The sequence below is a fragment of the Festucalex cinctus genome, chromosome 4, assembly GCF_051991245.1.
Source record: "Festucalex cinctus isolate MCC-2025b chromosome 4, RoL_Fcin_1.0, whole genome shotgun sequence".
Taxonomy (NCBI): domain Eukaryota; kingdom Metazoa; phylum Chordata; class Actinopteri; order Syngnathiformes; family Syngnathidae; genus Festucalex; species Festucalex cinctus.
The window spans coordinates 5338358-5365113 of NC_135414.1; the positions used below are offsets into that span (position 1 = coordinate 5338358).

The 26756-nt window shown below is 39.7% G+C and overlaps 3 protein-coding genes across 24 annotated transcripts in view; 1 reads left to right on the forward strand and 2 right to left on the reverse strand.

Annotated features, from left to right (window-relative positions):
• stk33 (serine/threonine kinase 33) overlaps positions 1 to 4809 on the reverse strand; it is a 45690-nt gene extending 40881 nt beyond the window's left edge. For 14 of the 17 annotated variants that reach the window (XR_013283111.1, XR_013283106.1, XR_013283108.1 and 11 more), the window contains exon 1: positions 4508 to 4807. Coding sequence is in view for 4 of the 17 variants with exons in the window: in XM_077518374.1 (XP_077374500.1) it covers positions 4508 to 4606 (99 nt within the window). In the remaining 13 variants the exon portion in view is untranslated. Of the gene's footprint in view, positions 1 to 4405; positions 4456 to 4507 lie in introns of those variants that run through there. The other 3 variants (XM_077518369.1, XM_077518371.1, XM_077518372.1) reach the window with 3 other exon arrangements.
• Positions 4810 to 5240: 431 nt separating this feature from the next.
• On the forward strand, positions 5241 to 10128 carry LOC144017117 (uncharacterized). 4 transcript variants are annotated; one of them, XM_077518375.1, is made up of 4 exons: positions 5241 to 5495; positions 7047 to 7091; positions 7257 to 7495; positions 7580 to 10128. In XM_077518375.1, the coding sequence occupies exons 2-4, from the start codon at positions 7052 to 7054 to the stop codon at positions 8015 to 8017; spliced, it is 717 nt and encodes a 238-aa protein (XP_077374501.1). In that variant the 5' UTR covers positions 5241 to 5495; positions 7047 to 7051; the 3' UTR covers positions 8018 to 10128. The 4 variants fall into 4 exon arrangements, with proteins under 4 accessions (XP_077374501.1, XP_077374503.1, XP_077374502.1 ...); XM_077518376.1 differs by lacking the exon at positions 5241 to 5495 and adding an exon at positions 5911 to 6983; XM_077518377.1 differs by lacking the exon at positions 7257 to 7495 and having other exon boundaries at positions 5254 to 5495; positions 7551 to 10128.
• Positions 8899 to 26756, reverse strand: part of trim66 (tripartite motif containing 66) — a 29925-nt gene continuing 12067 nt past the window's right edge. For 2 of the 3 annotated variants that reach the window (XM_077518363.1, XM_077518364.1), the window contains exons 4-18: positions 25419 to 25548; positions 25021 to 25137; positions 23846 to 23960; positions 23470 to 23616; positions 23172 to 23289; positions 21112 to 21929; positions 16347 to 16553; positions 15664 to 15793; positions 15403 to 15475; positions 15141 to 15321; positions 13718 to 14559; positions 13502 to 13625; positions 13357 to 13431; positions 12198 to 12350; positions 8899 to 12113 (exon numbers count right to left, since the gene is read on the reverse strand). In XM_077518363.1, the coding sequence (XP_077374489.1) occupies positions 11877 to 12113; positions 12198 to 12350; positions 13357 to 13431; positions 13502 to 13625; positions 13718 to 14559; positions 15141 to 15321; positions 15403 to 15475; positions 15664 to 15793; positions 16347 to 16553; positions 21112 to 21929; positions 23172 to 23289; positions 23470 to 23616; positions 23846 to 23960; positions 25021 to 25137; positions 25419 to 25548 (3467 nt within the window). In that variant the 3' untranslated portion in view covers positions 8899 to 11876. The remainder of the gene's footprint in view (positions 12114 to 12197; positions 12351 to 13356; positions 13432 to 13501; positions 13626 to 13717; positions 14560 to 15140; positions 15322 to 15402; positions 15476 to 15663; positions 15794 to 16346; positions 16554 to 21111; positions 21930 to 23171; positions 23290 to 23469; positions 23617 to 23845; positions 23961 to 25020; positions 25138 to 25418; positions 25549 to 26756) is intronic. The other variant, XM_077518365.1, reaches the window with a different exon arrangement.

A 26756-nucleotide genomic window follows, 5' to 3' on the forward strand; every position in this document is an offset into this window, starting at 1 on the left:
AAATGTCGGAGTCAGAGAGTCCCATTTTTTTCATCATATATTGTGTAATATATGTTCTATGAAGTATCTTATATTGGATAAGTTGCAAATTTGTCTGTTTGGTCATTTTAAATACATTTTCACAGATTTGGGTCCAAAAGTCTGGTTCCGGAACTATAGACAAGTCTTTTTCCCATTTTAAAGTCGGTAAATACGTTTTATTTGTGTATAAAAATAACTTATATATTTTTGATATTTTCTTTATTGTTGTTGGAGAAAGCTTTATAATATCTTTAGCTAAGACAGGCAGTTGGAGCGTATCTTGAAGTGTTGGGATTTGTTTCTTAACCATATTTTTAACTTGCAGATAATGTAAGAAATTTCCCTTTTTTATTTCATATTTCTGGACCAAGTTTGTATATGATATAAACTTATTATCTGAGAAAAGATGATGAAGGTGTGTAATTCCTTTCTGCTCCCATAGGCTTAAATGGAACGACTGATTATTAAGTTGAAAGTCGGGGTTATGCCAAATGGGAGAGAGCCCACAGGGCGCCAATTGGGAGTTTGTAATTTCTAATGCCTTCCACCAGGCAGTCAGGGTGGCGGCTATCATTGGGTTTTTAAAACAATTATGTCGTCTTATTGATTTTGTAATAAAGAGTAAATCTGACAGTCTAAGATTATTACAATCCTTCTGCTCCAATTCCAACCAACAGTTAGTATCTCTGTTGGGTTGTGTCCATAGCACAAGATATTGTAGTTGATTAGCTAGATAATAGTACATAAAGTTTGGTGCCTCTAAACCTCCTTTAGATTTACTTTCCTGAAGAGTAGATAGACTAATTTTGGCTTTTTTTTTATTCCAATAGAATTTTATGATAGCAGAGTCCAGCGATTGGAACCAGTTAGACGTAGGTTTAAATGGAATCATTGAAAATAAATAATTAATCTTTGGTAAAACTTTCATTTTTATAGTAGCTATCCGTCCTATTAAAGAGATCGGAAGATTATTCCAGCGTTCCAGGTCACTACGGATACTATCCAATAATGGTGAAAAATTTAAAGAAGTTAATTCAGTTAACTTAGGTGAAATTTTAACACCTAAGTATTTTAAATTACCTGTAGGAAAGGAGTAGTGTGGATCCTGACTTGTAGGATTCCATGAATTTTCTGTAATAGGTAATAATGTTGATTTTGTCCAGTTAATAGAGTAATCTGATAAGTGAGAGAATTTAGTTATTAATTTAAATGCTTCCCCTAGCGAAATAGCAGGTTCTTCTAAATAGAGTAATATATCATCGGCATATAGATTAATTTTATGTTCTATTGTCCCGGAGTGGATTCCTTGGATCCGTCTATCCTGACGTATAGCTAATGCAAGCGGCTCAATAAATATAGCAAATAATAAAGGAGAAATTGGGCACCCTTGTCTTGTTCCCCTTTGTAAAGTAAAACTCTGTGATGTAATCCCATTAGTAGTAACTGTAGCTTTAGGAGAATCATATAATATTGAGACCCATTGAATGAATGACTCCCCGAAGCCGAATTTATTTAAGACAGCAAAGAGGAAGGACCAGTTAACTTTATCGAATGCTTTTTCTGCATCCAGCGAAATAACAACTGCCTTTTTATCATGCCGCTGTGACATACTAATCAAGTTAAAGAGTCTCCTAATATTATTAGTAGAATGACGACCTTTAATAAAACCTGTTTGATCACTATGAATAATTGTCGAGATTACCGTCTCTAATCGAGATGCCAAGGCCTTAGCGATAATTTTAATATCGGTATTAATTAGTGATATCGGTCGGTAACTTGACGGGAGGGTAGGGTCTTTTTCTGGCTTTAATAAAAGTTTAATTGCTGCTATATTCATATCTTGACGTATATCACCTTTACTTTTAATTTCAGTTACTACTCTTAGAAATAATGGAGCAAACATTAACCAGAAATGTTTAAAAAATATAGCCGGAAAGCCGTCTGGACCAGGTGCTCTGCCATTAGGCATACTGTCTAAAGCACGATACAACTCATCTATAGTAAGCGGGGTATCGAGAATATCTTTATGTTCAATAGATAACTGAGGTATATTTAAGCTGTTTAGGAATTCCTCAATATATTCAGGGTTAGGTCTATTAATTTCTGTGTATAGATTTCGATAATAGTTATAAAAAATATGGTTAATTTCTTCTGGTGATTGTGTGCATTCACCATTTATATCTTTAATAGCCGTTATAAGAGATTTTTCCCGATTCCGTTGAAGTTGATTTGCCAGGAATTTACCTGATTTATTATTATGTTCAAAATTATTATATCTCAACTGTTGTATTATAAACTCTGTCTTTTTAGATAACATGTTATCTAACTGTATTTTTATATTCTGTAGTTCTATCCATATTTGATTATTTGGGTTTAATACATATTCATCCGTTAGTTGTTTAATTTTATCTTCCAGGTATTTTTCTAATTTTTGATCCTGTTTCTTTTTATAAGTTGAATATGATATAATTTTCCCTCTAATTACCGCTTTCCCTGCTTCCCAGAGAAGAGATGGAGATATATTTGGAGAGTCATTTATTTCCAAAAAATCTGCCCACTCCCTTCTAATAATTTTATCAAACTCTACGTCTTTCAGTAATGAGATGTTAAAACGCCATATCGGGGGAGGTTTAAAGGTAGAGTCAATTTGTAGAGTGAGGGAGACTGGTGCATGATCACTTATAATTATAGAATGTATTTTTATAGCAGTTTTATCAACAATAGAATTATTTGTAAGGAAAAAATCAATTCTTGAGAATGATCGGTGCACAGCAGAGAAGAAAGTAAATTCCTTCTTAGTTGGGTTTTGAAGTCTCCAGCCATCGCTGAGGCCAAAATCCTCCATATACTCATCTATTACTTTAGCGGATCGTAATCGCCTTGTATATATCGTATTATTAGAACGATCTATTAACGGGTTCAAGACCGTGTTAAAATCACCTCCAATAATAATAGTAGAATTTGTTGCTAAATCGAGTAACCGAGAGAAAAATTCATGGAAAAAATCAGGGTCATCATTATTTGGGGCATATAAATTACCAATTGTATATACTTTATTAAATATAGTTACCTGGATAATAATATATCGGCCCTCTAAATCTGTTACTATATTATTTAGAGTAAAGAATAAATTCTTATGTATAAGTATAGAGACACCTCTTTGTCTACTATTATAGGAGGCAGAGTAAACTTGACTAAAATTTTTATCTATAAATAATTTTTCTTCTGATTTTTGTAAGTGGGTTTCTTGTAGGAGACAAATATCTGCCTTAAATTTTGAGAGATGGTCTAAAATTTTTATTCTTTTTGCCTGGGAGCGAGCGCCACACACATTCCAGGAGACCAGAGCTAATTTCTGCATACAAGCAATATAGACTCAGTCTTATGTATACATCTATATAAGCTGCTTATTAATATTAACATATTGTAGGATAGCAAAAGAGTAATTAGGCAATTTATATAATTTATATAAAGAGAGAGATAGCAAGTAGATAAGTATAATAGTGAAGAAACGTGGGGGGAAGTGAGTGTGAAGGAAATCTGTGGGGGATTCAACATAACAATACACCAGTAAATGGTGACCTAAGCGAGATTATTATTATTATTATTAATTTATTTTTTTAAGAATATATTTCTATATTATTATTATTATTATTATTATTACTTTATAGCCTATGCATAATATAAATTCATATTCTATTTCGTAACCCATTATCCATACATATACATACATATACATATACATATATATACATATATACACATATACATACACATACATATACATATACCTACGTCAAATAATCACACAATGCTCGGCTCTACCAATTGTCAGTTAGAACAGCCAAGGGGTCGAGGTTGGGTTTCGGAATAGCTGGCCGTCGATATATAATTTATCAACGACCATCGAAGTCCGTTTACCCTCCTGTCTATTTTGTTTCATGATAGGAAACAGTACTTTTCGCCGCTCGTTTATCTCTCTTGGGAATTGATCATTCATCCCGAAAGATGTCCCTTTGAGCTCCCGTCCTTTACTTTTTACCAATTCTTTATGTTTAAAATGTTCGAACTTAGCAATAATAGGACGGGGCTTATTGCCCTTACGAGCTCCGAGCCGGTGTACACGGTGAAAAGAGATATTATTTACCGTCTCCTGTGGGATCTTTAGCGATGATGTCATGAATTTTTTTATCTCACCCTCTGGATTATCTGGAGAATTTTCGGATATACCTGAGAATATTAGATTTTCCCGCATACTACGGGATTGAACATCTAAGACCGTTTCCTTTAGCATTTTATTTTCCTTTTTAATCGTCTCCAACTCGGCTGTGACAGCGACGAGAGAGGAGCGTAGCTCGGAGTTATCGCATTGGAGATCGCTTACCTGTTGGCTAACGAATTCCAAACTTGCCTTTAATTCTTTGACGTCCTCGCGGATAAGACAGAGGACGTCAAGTTTTTTATTTATGGAATCCAGCATACTCACCGATACGTCGGCGGTTGCTAAATCGTCCGTGTCTGTTGACGAGTCATTTTTCCTTTTTTTTTTCGAAGGATTATCCCGACTGGCCGCCGGCTCATCCATCGCGCAGCTATAAAAATGATCGTCAATAAAACGTTCGAGGTCGTCCACACTGGATAATATTTCCGATCTTTCTTAGAAAAGAAAAAAATCGAATTTATCTAATCATTAAATTCGGGTTTAATTAGAAATATAAAGCTAATTCTATTTTAGCAGCAGAGCGCCGCCATGTTAGATTTTCCCAGTCTCGCTACCGGTCACGCGATAGTCACAGCATCTCGCGATGGGAAATGTAGTTCCTCCGATGGGAAATGTAGTTCCCGTTGAGTGCATCCACCCCGTGCTTCAACCAGCCTAATTTCAAACACATATTGGTTTACTTGAATCCGGGGTCTGCAAAATATGGCATGTGGGCCCCTTCTTTCTTTAATCTGACTGAGAGCATATGAGACTTGTAATATTTTCATACATGGCCCCAGTAATGCTTTTCAGGTGATGGATGTCGTTACTCATCCAAGAATAATTTTTAAAATGACAGAGGAAGAAGCTGCGGCATATTTATTTTATATTTTATAAACTACACATGACTTCTTGTACGTTTGTGGGCTCAAACGTCATGTGAATTTTGACACCTGTCTTAATAAAGATTCACTCGGCAGCTCCATATGAATGTTACTGTTGTTGTTGTTAATTAAAGAACACACTAGTCATCATAATGATGACATTATGTGTCCTGTGTAAACCAAAGCCTTTTAATGCAATGCCTACAAAGATTGTGTGATGTCACTGAGCCTGTATTTCAGCACCATATTAGCATGCATTATTTTGAACAATGTCTGGGTTTCGTTTGGCCAATAACTACCGTAAAATGTCAGAATTGGGAAAACCACACCAAATGACCTGCGTCTGCAAAGTCTGAAGTCATCTCATAGAGCGGTCCACTGAGCTGAAGGTACATGTGTGAAACTCTAAATCAGGGGGTGGGCAAACTTTTATGCTCAAGGGATGCATTTCACTTCGAAAATGTGTGTATTTATGGTTCTGTTAGTTAAAAATATGCCAGTAAAATATGTGAAATTTGTTTATTTCAATACAAATATCTTAATTCACTGTCATTTCAAATCATAATTAATAATTGTTCAAAATGTTGAGTGTACTGGGAAAAAATGTTATTTCATTATTTACAAATAACAATCACCAAATTATCAATAAGATTTTTTTAAGGCCACGAATTTTCATTATAGTTTGTGCAAAATAAAAAACAATCCATTCCATTAATTCAGCAGCTTCGTGCTTCGTGGTTAGCATACCCGCACCACAGCTCTGAAATTGGGGGTTCAAATCCGGGCTCTGTCCTTCCTGTATAGTTTGCAACATTTCATGTCCTCTCATGTTTGTGTGACTTTTTTTTCTGAGGACAGTATTGCATCTTTTTCCAATATTCAACAAAACATGTTTGTAAGGTTAGTTAAAGACTGAATTTCCTGCTATATTGACTGACTGACTGACATACAGATCCTAATGAAAAAGAACACAACTTTTCTCATCAACATTCCTTTATTGATGATCACTAATCAATAAATGAATGATCCATCCATCAATTATGCATGCCGTTTGTCCTCATTAGGCTTGCGGGTGACCACATTCAAGCTACAGATTATGAGTCTTCAATTAAGAAGCATGTTTTGAGAATGTGAGAGGAGAGCTGGAGCATAGGAAGCACATGCATACATCAAACACGGAGGCCGGAGCCCACATTCAAACCCTGAACCCAAATGGGCCCAAATTGTTGATCGGTTATCCAAAAATGTCATAAACACGTATTTAATTGTATAATAATTACAGTAAACAACCAACATTTAATCCAAGGTGTGTCAATTTGTCAAACATACTAACGCCTCGGAGGAGGCGGGACTTCCGACTTTGGGTTTTCTTACATCAACTTTGTTTCCGTTTCCTGTTTACGAAGTACTTGCGCTTCCGCCTTTGTGCCTCTCGGTTGCGCGTTCCCGCCGACGGATACGAGTGTGTAGTGCGTCTGTCTCAATTCTCCCCAGCACTTCAAAGAGCTGAGACGCCCTGCGCATTCCCGCCGATGCGGTTGGGGGCCACGGGGGTGGGGGTGGCGACCAGCAGCGGCCGAAAACGGGCTGACGTGTGCAAACCCGGAAGTCGGAAGTCCGTGGCAGATACCCCATTTTGTCCACTGGAGGGCGCACTACCAACTACTTGAATGGAATTCTGAAATTGGCTATCGGTAGTTGAAGTTTTGAAGGCTGATCTTGATTAACTTTGGACGACTAAGTGATTACATATTTTAACAAAGTAAATCTAGAATGCTGAGCAACCTTTGCACTGTGAAGAATACATTTCTGAGAAAATGAATACCGCTTGTGAGACTGAATATTGCAAAATATCGCTTAACAGCCTCATGAGTTTGGTAAGTTTTAGTCTTATTTGGTGTTTTCCTTCCTTACTGAGTCAAGTATTTGATTCCTCTTAGATAAAATGGACGGCCAAGGAGACGGAGAACACAACGGTCCAAATCGTAAGTTGACGTAATAGATTTGTAGAGTGTTTTATCTTAGATTAAGTATTTTTTGGTGGTTTTGGTGTTCTGGGGTAGGCCCCAGCTTTGGCCACATTGCAAGTGGAAAAGCTAAGATAGACGTATGCATGGTCCAATCATCTCCAAGTCTTAATTATCTTGCAGGCTATCGGGTGTCCATAACAATGGGAGATCTACCACCAACTGATGATAGTGATGGTGACGATGATGATGATGATGATGATGATTATAATGATGATAATGATAATGTTGATCATGATGATGTTGGCATTGAGGAAGACATGGAATCTGTTTTCCTCACAGATTTGTTTGTCAATCATTACTTAACTTTCTTTGTACCCCAGCAAGCGACAGTGCAACAAGCTAACGCTGACAATGAAAACGTACGTGATGTCAGGTTTGAAAATTTTAACGCTGATGATATCGTTGACCATGAAGATGAGTTGGACATCTCAGTCTGTGCCAAGGCCGGGTCGGGTGGCCACCAGCCAATGGAAGAGGATGAAGACCCCCAGCCAGGACCGTCGAGGATCAGATCTCGGGAAGACGTGGAGGAAGATGAAATGAGGAGCAGCAGTCGATACTTCCGCTGGTGGAACGAATTTGATAACAGTTCCGACGAAAGCACTGACTTAGATAATGACGAACAAGATCCCATGACCGGTGGAGCACAGAAAAGCTCATGGGATGACCTGAACAGGAATTTAAGACTGCAGGGCGACCTGTCCCTTGAGACTCTGAGTGGCCATCACGTTCACGGCTCCAAGAATCCTGCGAATGAGGAACGAGGAGCTGCCAGGGTGGGCGACTTTCATTTTGGCGCGCAAAATGCTATGGAAGAAGTGGCGTCCCGAGAAAAGTATGACAAAGAAAGTAAGAGCGGCAAGAAACGATTCAAGAGATGAGAGATGTAGTGGCTGTCTACTGAAAAAAAAAAATAATAATCATCATTTTCACTTTTAACTGAGACAGAATGTGCTTTCACTTCATTCTAGAGTCCTTTCATTGACACGGAATTTGCGTTAGCACAGCAAATAAGTGAAAAAACAAACAAAAACATATATTTTACACCTATTGTACTCTATTATACTGTATAGTTTTTGAACATACATGTATCAAAGTCAAATATAAATGTGGCGTGTTGGTCCCAAAAGTATGTAACAATCTGAAGAAAAAAAAAGTAAAATATTGAAAATAAGCGGTTTAAATGCTTCACAAATATATTGAAACTGGATAGAAACTTGGGTACTGTGAACATTTTGGTCTGCATCTGTTACAATTCTGGGGATGGCATGCAAAATGCACTTTTTGTCAGTTATTAAATGTATTTTCACTTCATTTTAGTCACTTTCTTTGAGATACAATTGCTTTGTAAAAAGTACTGCCATGCTTTATCTTTTCACAAATTAGTATTGAGTGGAGAAGTTTATTAGGGGGCGGCACGGTAGTCGAGTGGTTAGCACGTCCGCTTCCCAGTTCTGAGGTCTCCGGTTCGAGTCCAGGCTCGGGCCTTCCTGGGTGGAGTTTGCATGTTCTCCCCGTCCCCGCGTGGGTCTTCTCCGGGTACTCTGGTCTCCTCCCACATTCCAAAGACATGCATGGCAGGTTAATTGGGCGCCCCGAATTGTCCCTAGGTGTGCGTGTGAGTGTGGATGGTTGTTCGTCTCTGTGTACCCTGCGATTGGTTGGCAACCAGTCCAGGGTGTCTTCTGCCTACTGCCCAGAGCCAGCTGAGATAGGCGCCAGCGCCCCCCGCGACCCTTGTGAGGAATAAGCAGTCAAGAAAATGGATGGATGGAAGTTTATTAGGTTCAAAGTTGGCGTGTTCTAATGCATCATGGTTAACAGGTGATTTCTTTATATTCTCAGCATTTCTTGGTTAGAATCAGATAAGAAAAATAATTACATACAGTATAGAACATGCACAAAACTTAACAATTCAAGACATAGTACTACATAGTACAATTTTATCGATCCGGCTCACTTGCGAATATATTTTCCTCCATGTGGCCCCTGAGCTAATAATATGAGTTTGACACCTCTGGTTTAGAATTTTCTGAAATGTTATGTATTGTGTGATGTTTGTTTTAAGTCTTAATTCCAGGGGTTAAAAGTAGATAAAAAAAAAAAAAAAAATGCTTTGTCAATTCTGGATGCTGCCCCTCCTTGTGCAGACTTGAGGACCTCGTTGGAACGTTAAGAAAATGAAGCAGTTGTCCCAGTGGGGAAAAGAAGAGAATATCAAAACTGCTAAAGGCTTGATCTTTATCTGCAGCATGAATGTGGAAAGCTCCATGAGACTGAACTCCAATCATTACTGTAAATACACTCTATCGTCAGTCAATGCAGACACAGCTATATACTACATTTTATGCTACAATGAACATAAAAATCAGGACCATCATAATGGCATTGAAAAAGGACCATCTTAATCAATAGCATTGAAAATCTATTTTGTATGTGTCAATGCAAACGCCAGTTAAGTTATCCATGATTGTCACCGCTACTAAAATTGAAGTAAATCCTTGAAACCATGTTAATAAATAGCACAAAAAGTCAGCACATCAAATTGAATAAATGATCATCCAGAATTTTCATGTGACCAACTCTTGATTTCATAAACTGCTGCACTCGTCAGGAATCATTTTTCTCTCTGTGTGATTTTCTGCCTGCCCTTTTCATTGTTTACCAAAGGTTACAGCTGCGTCTAATTAGCATTCTGTAGTATTTGACTGTGCTGACTGAAAGGTCACCAACCTTGTCGGACAATGAAAGTTAGCAACATGCTTGTTGAACAGGGCTGTGTTGAGCGAGTGCCACTATTTATTCCTGTGGCGCCTCTATAAAAAGAAACACGAGTGGCATCATTATATCCATGTCTGGGAATTATCGGGTTAAGATTGAAGATTGTAAAACGCTGCCTTGTGGTGGCCCCCCAAAAATTCCCCATGTCCAAAAATCACAATTTTTCAACAGAAATCTTCCACTTTTTTTTTTTATTGTTGATATGTGTGGTTATGGCTCACTTTTTAAAGGATGGAAAATAAAGATCCAAACTGTTGTACTAAAATGTGATTTAGTATTGTTTTAGTTTCATACTAGAGGACAACGAAATTGAATGAATTCCCATTAACATTAAATACACACTAGCAGGACTACTGATGGAACATTGTCAATGTAATTTATTTCTATAGCACTTTTTCAAAACGAGTTCCAAAGTGTACACCCAATATTGAGAACATACAGTAGAATTCCAAGCACATCAACATATAAAAGGGGAATGTGCTATAGTAGAGAAAGTGGCTTAGCATAACAATAACAAGTATGATTATCAAGGATGAATACAACTTACACTATTTCTGGGCCTGATATATTTGGGGTTACTAGGTCAAGCATTTCCTGCAACTCTGGTAAGACAAACATGACAGACAGAAATGTCATGTTTCCATGTGGCACTATTCAAATCCTCGCAAACCTGCACCAATTAATAAATACTATTAGTGAGTGGCACTTATCGTTTCATCTGCATCTGGGCCTCTATTTAAACTATTGAAAATACCTGGCATCTATTATTCAAGTGGACATCGGAAATTATTTTGAGTAAAACATGACAAAATAAAGTACATACAGTACATGTATGCCCCTACACATATACCCCTTTATATACTATGGAGTGTATTTTACATTTCTATTTGAATTAGGCAGGAAGATTGACAGTCAATATATAAATAATATTTACATTAGTTGTGTACAATCCTTTTAGCAACTATTATGAAATCTGAATAATAATAAGTTGTGTATAATTTAACATGTACACTGGACATTTACTCTCACTGTAAATACAATATATCAAAGTGCTGTTATAAACAAAATGATAAGCTGTTCACTCTCAAAAGACATTTTTTTCCCAACAAGGTACTATACAGTATTGATATATCATACAATGTGCATACAGGCAAGTGACTGTTAGTGCATTAAGGGTGGAGGAGAGAATCATGAGTAAAATATGGCGTAATAATTATTGTACAAACAACAGGTTACAAAACACAACCCTGGATTCTTGTCTGCTTTGCAATCCTCAACATGTTGTGATATGGTTGTCATTATCAATATTTTCATTACTGCATTCTTCCAATGATGTTCTCTGCACATTCCAGAAGACTACAATGTTTATCTAAAAAAATATGTATTATACCTGGTACATTTTTTGTAAATCCAGTTCAGTGTTGAAACTGAGTTGTTGTTTGGATATTCTCAGATCAGTTTTTGGTTTACTGTGCTTATTTTAGAATCTTCATAGCTATAAAGAAGCAACGTTTTAACCAAGATCCAGAATTCCTTCTCGCTCCAAGGGAACACAACCTCAAAATGACACTCAAAGCCACTTAGTGATTTTGCTACTGGCAAACATTTCAGCCTTAGCAGAGTGCTTTTGTTACATCCATCCATTATCAACAACACTTCAAGCCTATTCCAGATTGTGAGTGGCACGGCATGCCCTGGACTGATCACCAGTCAATCACATGACTGACTCATACAAAACCCATTCATTCTCTCATTTTGAGGCAATTAAGACTCCACTATATCTTTTTGGACTGCGTTAGAAAGTCGCAATGACAATATGAACACCAATTCCACAGAGTCCAAATGTGAGTGTTAACCAATTAATAATGGCAATGCCCCATCTTGTCATGAAAGAAAAACACATTCCACCAGGTGTTTTAATACAATATCAAAAATACACCCAAAATAGTGTAGTTCTGGTTACATGTGATGTCTCCTTGACTTAAGCGATTGTCTCCTCTTCCTCTTCCTGTGGCACTGCTCCCTCCTCTCCGGCCAGGGGAAGACACCCTCAGTGGCTCGGAAGGCCTCGTCGTACTCGTCGCTGTCACTCTCCATCTCGGCGACTGGGAAAACACTGCCGGGGAACACTTCTCCCAGCTTGCCGGCGAAAAAGGCTTCTAGGCTGCGGCCTGCTTGCGCCACCTCAGAATCGGGCTGCGGTCAAACAGGTTAACAATGCTTACGGCAATCATCAGTAATGACAACATAAACAATAGAAGCTAATGTGCCATAACTTACATAGTTGAACTTTGCACAGTTGTGGAACATGAGGTAGACATCAGCCACAAACTGATCAGGTGAGTTGTAATGTTGCGCGCTCCTCTTGTTGAGTCTTGCTCGGATGACCGACAGGTCAATTGGCCTCTTGATGATCTGATAGTAATGACGAGCCTACACCACCAAGCATTCACATTTGATATTTTGCACCAATGATTTCAAATTCATCAACTTTCAATTGGTGACAGGAAAACTTGTCTGCAGTGATCTGCACACATCGATATGTTTAACTCTTTGACTGCCAAAAATGTTTAATAACGATTAGTAAAATCAAGATGTATGCTGCCATAAACGTTAAATGACGTCAACTTTTTTTGTTGTTTTTTTTGGGGGGGGGTTTCAATGGGAAGTGCAACATCTAAGTGCAGCGCTGCCTGGTCAATGGGTTGTGGAATAAAAACACCAACTAACTATGGCCAGCAGATGGCAGCATTGTATCTCTTTTCAATGGGGTGCCAGTGTATTGAATTACAGTGATACATGATTGAATCTGATTAAATCGAACATTTTCAATGATGACGAGTGATCAAATCCTTTTTCACATCAAATCTAATTCGCAGAGCATCACTAAACTATAAAAATATTAGTGTCAAAGTCACGTGGAGAAAATGTATCTTTTTACAAAAAGCTTGTTTTCTCCTTATCTTTTCAATTTTCGCTTAATGTCACTCAAATGACCTATTTTCAAGTGGTGATTACTAAAGAACGGAAAGAACATACTTTGTTTTTCTAATGAAAGAATGGAATGTGATCTTTCATTTGGTACCCACATTGTATATGTAGTAAAAGCACACAATATTCTGTTTGCCTTGAAAGATTAGTTAAAATGCTCGAAATTGGCTGCCACTGTGGGTGTTTTTATGTTTGTTTTTTGATCATGTGTGGCAGTAAAAGAATTAATAATCTATTGCTGGCAAGACTGTGATGTATTTTATTTAAATTTCTGTTTTTGTCACATTACCTAAATATTTATTCTGAACCAACTTCTATGTGACACAGTTGCCCTTTTACAGAGGTGGGATAAGCGAAGAGAGAATGTTGATGCCTGAAGGACAAAATACGAGACGGGCTTTTGTCTAGCAGTTGCTTCAATGAAAGAGGAAGTATGAGAAGCACTCACAAGTGGACTGACGGGCTCGTGAAAGGGAGCACTCAGGATGTTATTGAGGATCAGGAGGGTCAACCTCTCACATTTCTAAAAGATAATTAACACCAATGAGCATGTGCAGAAGCAGTGACGGTTTGTAAAAGGACTTGCTACTTACTCTCTGATCACATGCAGACAGGCCGTGTCTTGATGTGTGCCCCCCAGATGTTCTTCTATTTTCACAGTCATACTCAACCTCTGGCTGCTCAACATCTCTGCACAGGCTGCAAAGCCAGTCACCCCTGAAGATGACAAGAAATAAACAATTGGTTTGGAGATTAGCAGTTAATCAGTGGACGTGTGCATTCCGAGCAAGAGAATCGTTGAAACTTACGAAGGGAAGCTTAGCAGAGGTGGGATGTGACATGACAAATGATAAACTTTTGGACAGCGATCACAACATAAAAGTTCCCCGCCGATCAGACACACTGCGCAGAAGTCCTCGCTCTCAATTTCCGCACTGTCATCCTCAACTTCTGGCCTCCTCGGCAGGCCGGGGTTTGCGATTAGAAGTGGCCTCTGACCAGGTCCAATCGGGTACTCTTCGTCAAGGTCAGAACGCAGAGGCTGAGGGTCGTCTGTTGTTTCATGCTCAGATTCGATGTCAAGTTCAGATTCTGCGGACTCCTGAGAGTCCACATGCTGATCAGACAAATGGTCTGAATCCGTTTCCACCTGGAACATGGCGTCAACTTCTGGTTGGGCATCTGACTCGGTTCCTGCAGCGCCTGAGTCTGCATCAGCGTCCGGTCCTTCTTGCCCGTCCTCGGATCCTGCCCCTGAAGCTGATTCTGAAAATACGTCACAATCAAGACTTTGATCGTAATCCCCCATAGACCCGTTCCTGCTGCAGATTTTCAGAACTTCATTTCCCTTGCCGGGACTTTCCAGTTCTGTCTCTGATGAGAGCTCTGGTGATGTATCAGAGTCGAGTTGCGGTTCGACTTGAGAAACAACAGCCTCTTCTGAGACTGACCTGGGGTCAGAGTCAGAGTCAAAATCGAGCACAAAGTGATTATCTTGAGGGTCATCAGGTGGCAGTGTTGACGCTTTGGGAAAGCTGGCCCTCGGACGAGCGTCCCGCTCACTGTCAACCGTGAGCCACTGACGATTGTCTGGAGACCGTGATGCTGTGACTGAGTGGGTCTTCTGGGGATTGGGGCTTCTTGATACAACCTATAAGGATTAGGACAATCATCTTCAGATGTTTCGATTGAAAGAGGGGAATGACACTAACTCATTCACTCCCAGTCAGTTTCATTGAAACTACCCCTTTGCTCCCGGCTGTTTTACTGGATTTTGACAGATTTTGCAGAGCCTACAGAATATTGTGTTCTATTGATATAAAAACATGGAACCTACCAAAAGAAAGACTAGAGTCTTGTCTTTCATTGGGAAAAGAGGTATATTTCTATTTGTTTCCGTTTTGTAGCAATTAGCATTAGAATATAGCTAAAGTTTCATCATTATTCACAAATCTGTTTAAATCACACAGCCCTGGTTGTCCTCTAATACCTCTGCTGCCACCTGCTGGCCGTTTTTGTAATAACTACCATTGCTTCAAGCGTTCTCTTCAGTTCAGTGGCTGCATCAACGCTTTCTGTATGTTCTAGCATAAAAAAAATGTATAAATACGTCTTTGGGACCATGGTAATATTTAAAATAGAACGTATTTATAGGTTTTTGGGAGCAAATGAGTTAACAATGGGTTATTGGAAGTTTGATCATGCTTTACTTTTCTGCAATATTCGACGCACCTTGTATGTTACATCGTGCCAGGTTTGCTGCTGCACACGATCCTTCTCTGTCGTGCTTGCAGGTAAGGGGTCGCTCTGCCTTCGTCCATGTGGAGGAAGTTGAGAGATGAGAACTTTCAGACGTTCGAGACAAACCACTGGAACTCTGGCTCTTCCAGAGCCTCTCTCTGAATCCCTGTTGCTTCACAGGAACATGAATAACAAAACTGTAAAAATTGAAAACGTCTCATCTTGCGTAAATACCACGGATGGCTGTACATACCCATTTTGACCGTTTCTTGACACGCTGTACTTTTCCTTGGCATCAAGACGAACATCGTTTAGGTATGAAGGGTCTAACAAGGAGGTAGATATAGAGCTTATAGCATAATTAGTGTTGTCGTGTAAATAATTCGAACATGTAATCACTTGCTCAGTGGCGAAATGGTAGAGTGTCCACCCTGAGACTGGGAGGTCGTGGGTTCAATACCCGGTCACACCAAACGCTATAAATATAAATGACAATGTAATCACTTGCCATCACCTGGCTCAGTTTTATAGGAAAGTAATGGAGACCGTCGGCTTCTGTTGGGGATTACGTCGGCTGAGGTTTCCTTGACAATGCAAAGAACACCATCTGAAGCTCTTCTCTGCCTGGAGTCTGAACTGGGATACTAAACAAAAAATAATCAACATTACAAAGTCTGTTTCAAGACCTCCAGACACTTCAACTTAAATCCATATTTGTGTGGAAGCTTGCATTCTAGTGTTAATTTCGTCAACAAAAACTAAAAAAAATCATCAACACACATTTTTCACCGTACCAAAACTAGACTAGACTAGACTAAAACCCTTATTAATAAACAATAACTGGGACTAAATCATTATGCATTTTCATCGACTAATCAAAACGAGACGAAATTGACATTTTAGTTTATGAACAAAAACGAGTCGAAAATTATATGATTTTGTAAAATCTTGTCTATTAATCTGTCACAGCGACACACTCCCTTTCAAATCTTCAGCTAGCAAGTGCAACATGCACAGACATTGGGGACAGACAGGAACTGGACTAAAGCAGACTAAATTTTAAAATGGGGGATAAAATTAACACTATTGCATTCATTACAAGACTTTACGCTTTTTCCTGGTAATACACAATTTCAATTTTAATCATGGTGCCAACATTTTCCAGAGATTAGGTCTTGACTATATGTCTATAACTACCTTGCTTACAGTTCCCACATCATGGCTGTGAGTCAATCCTGTTGGCCTTTCAGAATAAGAGCTGCCGGATGGGGCTGCTAACTCTATTGGGGTACTCTGACAACATCTCTTTCCGCTAGCGCACGCTGAACTTGCGTTGAGTCTGCACTGCTGCACATCAGAGCCACAATTGTTGCCTGTCACGGGCACCTCGAGGGACGCGGATCTCTGTGCGGAACACAAATGAGCAGAACTCGACAGTGTTTCAAGCTGTGCCACATGCACAGGTGCACATGTTCATGTCATGAACAGCAGCGATGAGCATACAACAAAAAACATCACTCAGAGCCGATTCTGGCACTAATTCAAAGCAAGTGGTCCTTCAGAATCACAGCTGCATACTCTTAATTGTTTATGCAATGAAAGGATTGGTTACAGTAGTAATTAGCACATGTTAATTCCTCATTGAGAGAGTAGTGTGTTGCTTTCATTAAAGTCAAAGCAAGAAATAGCTGGTAGGTTTTGTTTTCTTTTTTTCTCGCTAGTGGGCTCTTGCTAGAGTTGTAAAGTTGAAAGAAATATGAGCAGCAAAGACGAGCCATGAATTACAGTGGTGCGTTGAGGTATTATACGAGTGACCTTGTGAGTTTTTGCTCTGACCTGTGAATGGAAACTCAATATATGAGTACTGTATGGTGATTCAATTCACTTCACAACAAGCAGTAGCTTGACGGAATAAGTGAGCAATTCCTCAAAAAAGAGGCTTCAAGCTGCTTATTGCCACTCCCATTAGAAATTTACTGTCACACCACAAATGAAAGGGTAACACCATAGACTAAATTTCATCTGTGGTGGTGCTATAACCATTTAAGCCATAGAGATGTGAACACACAAGTTGGTACACATAATATAACTATATTCTCAGGAATATATTCTTTATCCTCTTTGAAGAACGACTGGTATTACTTGTGTGGAGTTGTGACCTATCATCTGCTTACAGTAATATCCTGACATGTCTCCGCAAAAGATTGTATCATTCCATGGGAAGTGGGGCTCAGAGAGAGCTGTTTCGCCACCCGTGAACAACCGGTTACTACGGTCCTTCACCAGACATGCCTGGTAACAACACCAACAACCCAATTATGACCACCCCCAGGGGACACTCCCAACAGAGACACTTAAGAAGACTTTTGTATTAAAGGTGAACAATCTTAATCATGTAGAGCCCATTTGCCTTTGCGGATTACCATGACTTGGATAGACCACCTTTACCACAATAAAAGATATTATACAATAACTGTAGGCTGAAGATATGTTATAATATTACATAACATTTTTTACACATATTTTATTGCTAATGGAATTGGTGCTGCCAAACTTTATTTTTCTTCTTCATGTCGGTGCTTTATAGTCACACTACAAATCATCTCTCTGCTCTCCTATTGCAATGTAAGTCAGACGTCACATCGAGCTTCTTTGAAGATTCAGCTGAGTCTTCAGCTTCTGTAAGCAGGAGACTAGAAAAATGATTTGCTTTTTATACACACCCTTCTTTCCAAATTGAGGTCAGGCTGATACGGAGCACCTGCTCTTGAGTATCATGCGATTAAAACACCTGATCCGTACCTCTTCAGAAGACGTATGAAGGATTGTGACTGCTTCAGAACATGAACATGAAACATGAACATGAACATGAAATGGTGGTGTAGGAGTATATCTCGAGGTGTTAACTGCAGCTGAAATGATACTTCTGCTATTCCCCGAGTGGCTCATTAATGGCAGGGTAAGTACATAAATGATTAAGCTCAAGTGGTTTTATGTCATATTCACAGGCTGTAACACAGAAACAATGCATCTCTGTGTTTCTGCCTGCGTTTGTGATCAAGCATCCTGCGGAATTTTAGCGGGATAATTATTGTGGTTGCTCAAACCACTGGCAGCAAATCGGGACTGTTTTCTCCTAGATTCTTGGATGCTTTGCTGTGAAATGAGAAACTCTGTTTTCCCGTCATCCTTTCTTCATAAAAGCAGAAGCTATTTTCTGTTGTACCATCTGTTTTCAGGCAAGCTGTCAGCTGTGAGAAGTGATCATTCTGGCAATAAATTAAATAGTGTGTTTTTAGTTAAAGGACTTTGCGGATTTTAATTAAAATAGAATAATCTTGCTCTCGCTTACAAGTCAGCCAAGTAAATCAGTCACCGCCTGGCTGCCACCATCATATTTATTTAGGTATTAGCTTAATAGAATTTCCTTTGTGCCAGCAAGCGTTTAAATGCTTAATATGAAATTTGGTCTTGATTCTGCAAGGTTTTTTTTTAAAGAGGTAAACATCATTAATTACATAATTAAAATAACATGCACCCCAATATTATACACCTCCCAACCAAAATCAAACTTAAAAAGCATTTTTCTGTTCTCTGTACTTGTGTACTTGTGTCCCTCAAATTACTGGTATTGTTTATTATCAGTGACTCATTTGAATTAATAAAGTCTCAAAACATAAATAACACCCAATTCACACATTGCGGAAAGGACGCGGAGCGTTTTCCGTACGGCATCCACACGGACTGCAATTCACACCGAGATGTCCATATCCACGGGGGTTTGCGCTGGAGAGTTGAGTTCACGCGATGACAACCGTGTATATAGACTCCTATTTGTAATTTTTGGACATTAGTTCTGGGACTTTTACAATGGGTAGTACGTTTTGTGCTTAAATAGTGTTATTTACTCCCCGGCACGCTGGAGAGACTATGGGGCCTATTCACTAAAGGTTTGCGTCGCCTTTGCACCGCGCTAACCGTTAAAAATGGAGCAATTAGGGAGCGCCTAATTCACTAAACACGCGCAGATGGGGAAATCCGTCACAAAGTGCTCTGCCGAATAGATTGCGTCACGGTGCGCCAGTGTTATTTGCGCGTATGTAAATTAGGTAATTTGCATACATTTGACGCAAAATATGCCCACCCCAATGCAAATGAGACTCATTGATATGCAGCGTCTAATTCACTAACGTCAACGCAAATAGCCAGACCGAGTTTGCGTGACGCAAATAACGTTTTTGGAAAGCATGTATTAACCTGACGCACCTCGATCTCCGGCATGCAGTGCATGCCATTTGCCGCACAACATGCGCGGCTGATCACGCAGAGAGGAGAGAAGAGCGAGCGAGAGAGAGAGAGAGAGAGAGAGAGAGAGAGAGAGAGAGAGAGAGAGAGAGAGAGAGAGAGAGAGAGAGAGAGAAATATTTCCGTCTTTGTTTAGGACAACATAACGTAACCTGGGCTTATCGGCAATGACAGGGAGGCATCGATCATTCTTATGTGCCAGATGCATACTGTACACCCACGCCAACCTCTGAAAATATATTTTTAAAATACGATTGCAACAATAATTTGTACTTTATGAATGAATGACGTCGTTGTCGTCCTCTCTGCTCTGTACAGCTTAATGGCGCTATAAACGCTTAGTCTCGGTCCAACATCGCTTTCTGATAATGTCATCTTTCTCGCAACTGTTACTATAACAACCATTTTGTTGGCGCAAATCCATTGCTATGTGTGGTAAATCAGGTGCAAATTTGCTCCAAGCTGTCATTTTTGTGGGCGTGTTTGCGCCGGTCTATGATTAGAGCAATATCCTTAGTGAATAGGTGGGTAACTGGGCGCAGACTGCGTGTGCAGTTGTGGTGCAATATTTCGCGCTATTACCAGACGTAGCGCATTCTTAGTGAATATGCCCCTATGTCTCTCGGCTGGCCTGGGAATCCCGCCGGAGGAGCTTGTTGAAGTGGCTGGGGAGAGGGAAATCTGGGTTTCCCTCCTAAAGCTGCTGCCCCCGCGACCCGACCTCGGATAAGCGGAAGAATATGGATGGATGGATGGATGGATGGATGGATGGATGGCGTTATTTTGTCATGTTTAATTTATTCTAAGCTCGTTTTTTTTTTTTTTTTTTTTGTTGTCTTTTAAATTTCCAACCCAAGTCATGCTATGTTAGCTAGGCTGTAGCTCCCGTGGAGTAAGCGGTTATGAAAATGAATGGATTATTTTGAAGTTACCTACCCATGTTGGCTATGTGTTCCGTCATGGATCTCATGAACTTGTTGCAGCTAGAGCTGTGCAGATCGATCCAAGTATCGATAGAATCGATAATGTGTGTATCTGTATTGTATCTTTACTAAAGAGCTCATTTGCAAAAAAAATAATAATAATATTTAAGAGGACAAATGATTTAAAATAGTATAATATATTTTATGAGCGTAAAAGTACTTGGTATCTGTATCGGCAATATTGGCACCAGTGTTTACTTGGTATCGATCAATACCAAAATCTCAAGTATCGCACAGTTCTAGTTGTAGCGACTGGCTTGACTAGTCTTACTAACAGTGCATGCTCAAGCATTTTTTTTTTTTTTTTAAATCAAGGCACTTTAGATTACACAAATTTGTAACATTGGGCAGTAAATGTCACCATGGATTGAAAATACCTCTACCCCCTTTTTGTTTTTACATCTTCTAGGTAGTGGTAAACATCTATAAAATGCAACTTTATTTCATAATTTTCATCAATCCATGTATAATACAGGGGATGGGGGGGCACAATTTTATAGAATTTTCTTGCAAAAAATGGTCTATTATTCTTAGGAAATTGTGGTATGATTGTACAGTATTATAAACTCACTGAACTCATCATCTGTATAATGTAATATATTGTTATAATAACTTTGGATTGTGCCATTTTAGTTAGTCGATTTCATATGACGGTTGGGAAAACTTTCTCTCACCCGGCCATTTGTTTGACCTCGCAGCATCGGTGCAGGACTGGTTCTCCGCTGCTCTTTCCTCATCTCTTCTGCTGGAGAAAGCTGAAACTGTTGTTGTTGGACGGGACTCTTCCCACCTCCGTCGGGCTGTGTTTCCTCATGTTCTGTCGTAACTGTTTGCCTATGATTCTCCTCCACTCTGCATCTCTCGCCCAGGCTTTCGTCAGCAGCATTGTCTTGCTCCACAACCGGATCACCGAGTACTTCCTGCAGACTTGCACTGCTTGACAGTTTCTCCTGACACGGGACGTGGCTCGGCCGTGACTGAGGTTGGTCTGCACTCTGCTGACCGTTGCCAACTGGAAGGGACCCTTTCTGGTGATGGTGATGAGCTTCAGGAAGCGACTGGGACTCGGAGGTGCTTGCTTGTGGTTGTGATGCAGGTCCACGACTGCAATTCATCTGGTTTGGTCCTACGATGGGGACATGCGATGGAGGCGACGGACACTGCGAAGATGTTTGCAAAGCAGATGAGTCACTCGGGTCCCAGCACCTCAGCAGCTGTTTGCTCGGCACCCGGCACCCGGGGCCAGTTGGAACATAGCTGGAGTTGTAGAGTGGGCCTCCAAGCTGCCTCTTGTCCAGATCTGATTGAGAAGGGATGCCATGCAGGCAACACACCTGGGGCTCACAGCACATCTGGTAGCCACAGGCTGACTCTCGTCCCCTGTGGCAAACGGACGGCAGAGCCAAGCATGTGATAGGCTGCGGCCTTAGAACGGTGGAACAGGCCAAGCCCTGAGGGTAGGAGCAGCTTCCACCTTCCACACTCAGCTGGCCTGCGTAGGGAAAAGTTACAGTCAGATGCATGCAGCATACTTTTGTCATTCAGTTAATACCACCACATGGACGTAGGTGTTTAAAACACGTTGCTTGGGATTAAAAAGAAAAAAAAAAATCTTCACACCAATACAACAGAGTGAGAGCCCATGAAAATTAGCTGCTGAATTTCTGGTCAATCAGGTGATTTTCTGGAAAAAGAGCAATAAAAATAGCTCAAGAAATGTGGAGTCACTCCGTAACATTTCATTTGTATTCAAAGATAACAAAGCAATCAACCTATAAAGTTAATTTCATAGCTACTTGAAAATTGCAATAAAAATACAGTTGGTGAAGTGCACTACTGACGCACTGCAACAGGACATCTATGATCCTGTATCGGGCTCCACATACAATGACAATATACTGCACTGTATTATTTTTTATTTCAACACAAAAACATGGCATGATTGTCAAGGAAGCAGTGGATTGCTACAAAGAGAGGAAACGGGTTGGCTAATTGCCTGTTGGCAATGATCAATCATTGAATTCAATGCACATGTGCATTCTAGTGACAGACTGCAAGTTGCTTTCCAGCCACAGTTAACTATGAAATAAAGCATTTATGTGTTATTTAGGGATGTTAAAGTTAAAGCATTAATAAACCACAGAAAAATGTCGCATTAATCACGTATAACGCATATTAATCACACTTCTTTTTTTTACTGCACTTGAGACTTGAACATAATCGCGGATGGTTACAATTGAAGGCTGCGCAGATCAGTGATTAGGTCAATGCATGGCATTTCCTACGCCTGTTGTTCCAAGAAACAGGACTTTAGATAAAACAAAAGTAATTTACATTTAATTAATTAATAATTGCTGAATTGCACCCAATTGATATGATGCTGTTACCTTTTGAGCAATACACGCATGCATGCAATTGCATACATGCATTTAATCAATGTTTACAAATGACATAATAAAATGCGCTAGTCAAAATATTACGGTATTTTGTATTTTATATTATGCAAGTAATATAACACATAAAATAAATGAAAAAAATAGCTGATTAATCGGGATTAATCAAAATTAAAAAGTGTGATTATACAGATTAAACATTTTAATCTTTTGACAGCACTAGTATTATTGTAAATAATAAAATGAATATTTTTCTCTTTTGGGTTTGTGAGGAAATATCATCGTCGGCGTCCTGTTGGCATATTACCTAAAGAGGACATCTGTTTGGTCCAGTAGCTTACCTAAAGAGGATATCTGTTTGGTCCAGTAGCTGGCATCCCAATTGAACTTGATTTTCACAGGACTCCAACTTTCAGACTGCAGTGATGAGTCAAGCAATTGTTGGATTTGCAGAGAAACCTGAAGCAAGAATAAATAATAATGTGATGGCATATGCCAATTACCTGATGCAGTGTCCTATGGTATTGTATGAATGAAATGGTGGATTTTTTTTTTTCTACCGTCAATGCATAAGTGTGAGTGTTTCACCATGTCCAGATAGAGGCACCTACATTAAAATATATTTTTCTTTCGGCGTACCATTCTACTACTGAAGAGCACCGGGCCCCGGCAATGGTGTGTCGTTGCCCAATTGATGAACTTCTGCACGTGGTCCAGCTGGGCACATGTCTCTATCGCCCCCTGCAGCTGGTCTTCCAGACTCTGCTGGTAGTCCTCGGAGATTTTCTGCAGAGAAACAATAACATGTGTGCAGTCTCTTGTGTCGGCTGGCCCGCAGGGAGCAATCACCGATCAATGACTCTTCCACTCCATACATGGTGTATTTAGATCATTTGGTTGAGCACTATAGGCTTTCGTTTGCTTTCTTTCAGGACTGATAACATTCTTTACACATGCATGTACAAATGCTAACTGACTAAGAGATAAGGAGGAAAGAAAAGGAGAACGTAATTACCTCCAGTTGCTCTATTAATAGGTTAGCTCGTTTGTTGAGCTCGTTCATCATAATCATCTTTGCCATCTTAATCTGGTTCTCAGCCTTCCTGTGTGCAATCTTGACTCCGTGAACTCTACAAAAACACAGAAAATGGGAACTAAATCTCATCTAGCAGGACAAAAAAAAATATCCCACTTGCATAGATAAATTCACAGGCCACAATATCCAGTATTAGAATGGATGTAAAAGGTTTACACTCCCCGGTTCAAATGCCAAGTGTGTGATATATATAAAATGAGACACAATTAAAGGATTTCAAAAACATTTTCCAATATTAATGTGACCTATAATCTGTACAATTCAGTTGGGAAAAAAACCTTTGAGCTTCATTTAATCAGGCCATAGCCTTGTCTTTTACAAACCTCTCTGGCTGTCCGTAATTTGCTTATGAATTTTTCCTTTTCGCGACAGGGCTCAGCCCCTGTACCCTAACACGAACAACACCAGATTGTTTAATTGTGGTACATCTTAATGAAAATGGACCTTTGCAATAGAGCACTTGAAATGGAACTCATTAGATTAATCAACTCATTCATTCTCAGACATTTTCACTGAAGCAACCCCATTCGCTCCCGGCTTTTTTACTGGATTGTGACTGATTTTTAAAGGTTCACAGAATATTGTGTTCTATTGCTATAAAAACGTGGAACCTTGCAAAAGAAAGAGTCTCTTCTTTCATCATATATATTTCGATCTGTTTCTGTTTTGCAGCAATTAGCATTAGAATATAGCTAAGTTTCATTATTATTCACAAATCTGTTTAAAGCAGTTGGGAAAAGAGCCTTTTGCAACATAGCCCTGGGTGATCTCTTATACTCTGCTGCCACCTGCTGGCTGTTTGTAATAACTAACATTGCCTCAAGCATTCTCCTCATTTCAGAGGCTGCATCAAAACCTCCTGTATGCTCTAGCATACAAAAAAAAACAATTAAAAAACAAAACAAAACGTATAATACGTCTTTGGGAAGCATGGTAATATTTAAAATAGAACGCATTTATACGTTTTGGGGAGCAAATGAGTTAACTGTCTCATAAGTGCAGATAAATGCATTTGTCATGTTAAATTTTCGCTGCCACAGTATAACACCCAAGTGAACACAATGCCACACGGATTTCTTTTGACCCGAACCAACCTGTCTTCTATCTGCTTTGCGTTGTTCTCCACTGCAGACCTCCTCTCTTCCACCTGTACCATTAAGCTTTCAAAGAGCCACCGCTGATCCTGGAGAGCCTTCCCAATCTGCACCACCCTGCACACATTAGGTGTAGCATTCACAGCAGTCACCGCAGGAGAAGTTCATGAATAAACAACGCCAGAAGGAAATGTGTTTCTCCCGGGATGCAGGTGACCTTAGAGCCGAGTACTGTGCTGTAAAATCATCGAAAAAACAAAAGCATATGAATACTGAATAGATGTAAGGCGAGCCAAGGGTAGTGTTTATGCAGATACTAATGATAAAAGTGACAAGGAACTTTTTAACCTGCACTAAGCCCTTCTTTGCTGTGTCCTTGTGCGTGTGAGAAGACTGACCTGTGGCTTTTGTGGGAGGACAGGTGACAGCTGCTGCAGCACAGGAGGTCACATGATTCACAAAGCAGCTCCAGGGCCTGCTGTCTATGAGAGTGGCACATGAGGAGGGAACAAGGATACGACCCTGTGCCTAAAAAATAATAATAATAATAAAAGATAATATGCAACAGGAATTAGAAAACAGGTGACTCATGCAGACAACTCGGCATGTACCAAGCAGCAGCATTTCTGCAACAGGTGTGGATGCATGTTGAGGAGGCGCTTCATTAGGCACATATGCGCATAGCAAAAAATATTTTCTATGGGAAAATTGTGTTTTTTCTTTGTCTTTGGAGATCAGGGATGAGCAACTTTAATCCTGGAAGGGGCCACATTTTTTTCATCAGTGCTGCTGGGCAGAGGACTACACACTTCCTAACCAGATCTACGACAAAAATACATATTTTAAATATGGACAAAAAAATTTCCACACTGCATCTCCACATTTGAGTACTACATAGTTCATATACTGCGATTAGCTGGCAACCAGTCCAGGGTGTCCCCCGCCTACTGCCCAGAGCCAGCTGAGATAGGCGCCAGCAGCCCCTGCGACCCTTGTGAGGATTAAGCGGTCAAGAAAATGGATGGATGGATGGATGCATCTCCACATTTGAGTACTACATAGTTCATATACTGCGATTAGCTGGCAACCAGTCCAGGGTGTCCCGCGCCTACTGCCCAGAGCCAGCTGAGATAGGCGCCAGCACCCCCCGTGACCCTTGTGAGGAATAAGCGGTCAAGAAAATGGATGGATGGATGGATGGATAGTTCATATATTAGCTTCTCGAGAAATAAATCTCTGAGATCACTTTACAGGGTCTTACAGTATCTAAGGCCCTCTTCACATGGAAGCAAAGCTGGCTTTGTTCCTCAAACAAATCTTGTACAGACAGAACCATCTCAAGACATGCAAGTGTCCAAAAGAATACGACTAGGACGTTTAACAGCTGCAATGTATATGCTAAGTCCGGAGTGGCGCTGTAGCTTTGCCATAGGGAATTAACGGAAAGCGTAGAAGAAGAATCAGCGAAGAAGCTGTGAGGACGCCATATTACTCCTCCCAAGAAACGCTTCAGCCTGATTTATGATGTTTTAAATTTGTTAAACATAAACAAGAGGACCTCTGACATTTTACAACTTAAATACAGGTATGAATTATATGCTTAATGATGTTTACAGGAGGAAACTTGTATATTTTTTATGAAAGAATTATAACTGTAATTTAACAAAAGATGCATCTGCCAAATCTAATATTGGGGTCTAGGAACTGAGCAATAAAAGAAAAGGGGGTCTCAATAA

Bases quoted from the DNA above. Each gene is read 5' to 3' on its own strand.
- LOC144017117 (XM_077518375.1), top strand. From the start codon at position 7,052: ATGGACGGCCAAGGAGACGGAGAACACAACGGTCCAAATC. The intron at 7,092-7,256 runs GTAAGTTGACGT...ATTATCTTGCAG, and splicing joins AGAACACAACGGTCCAAATC to GCTATCGGGTGTCCATAACA. The intron at 7,496-7,579 runs GTACGTGATGTC...GTCTGTGCCAAG, and splicing joins CTAACGCTGACAATGAAAAC to GCCGGGTCGGGTGGCCACCA.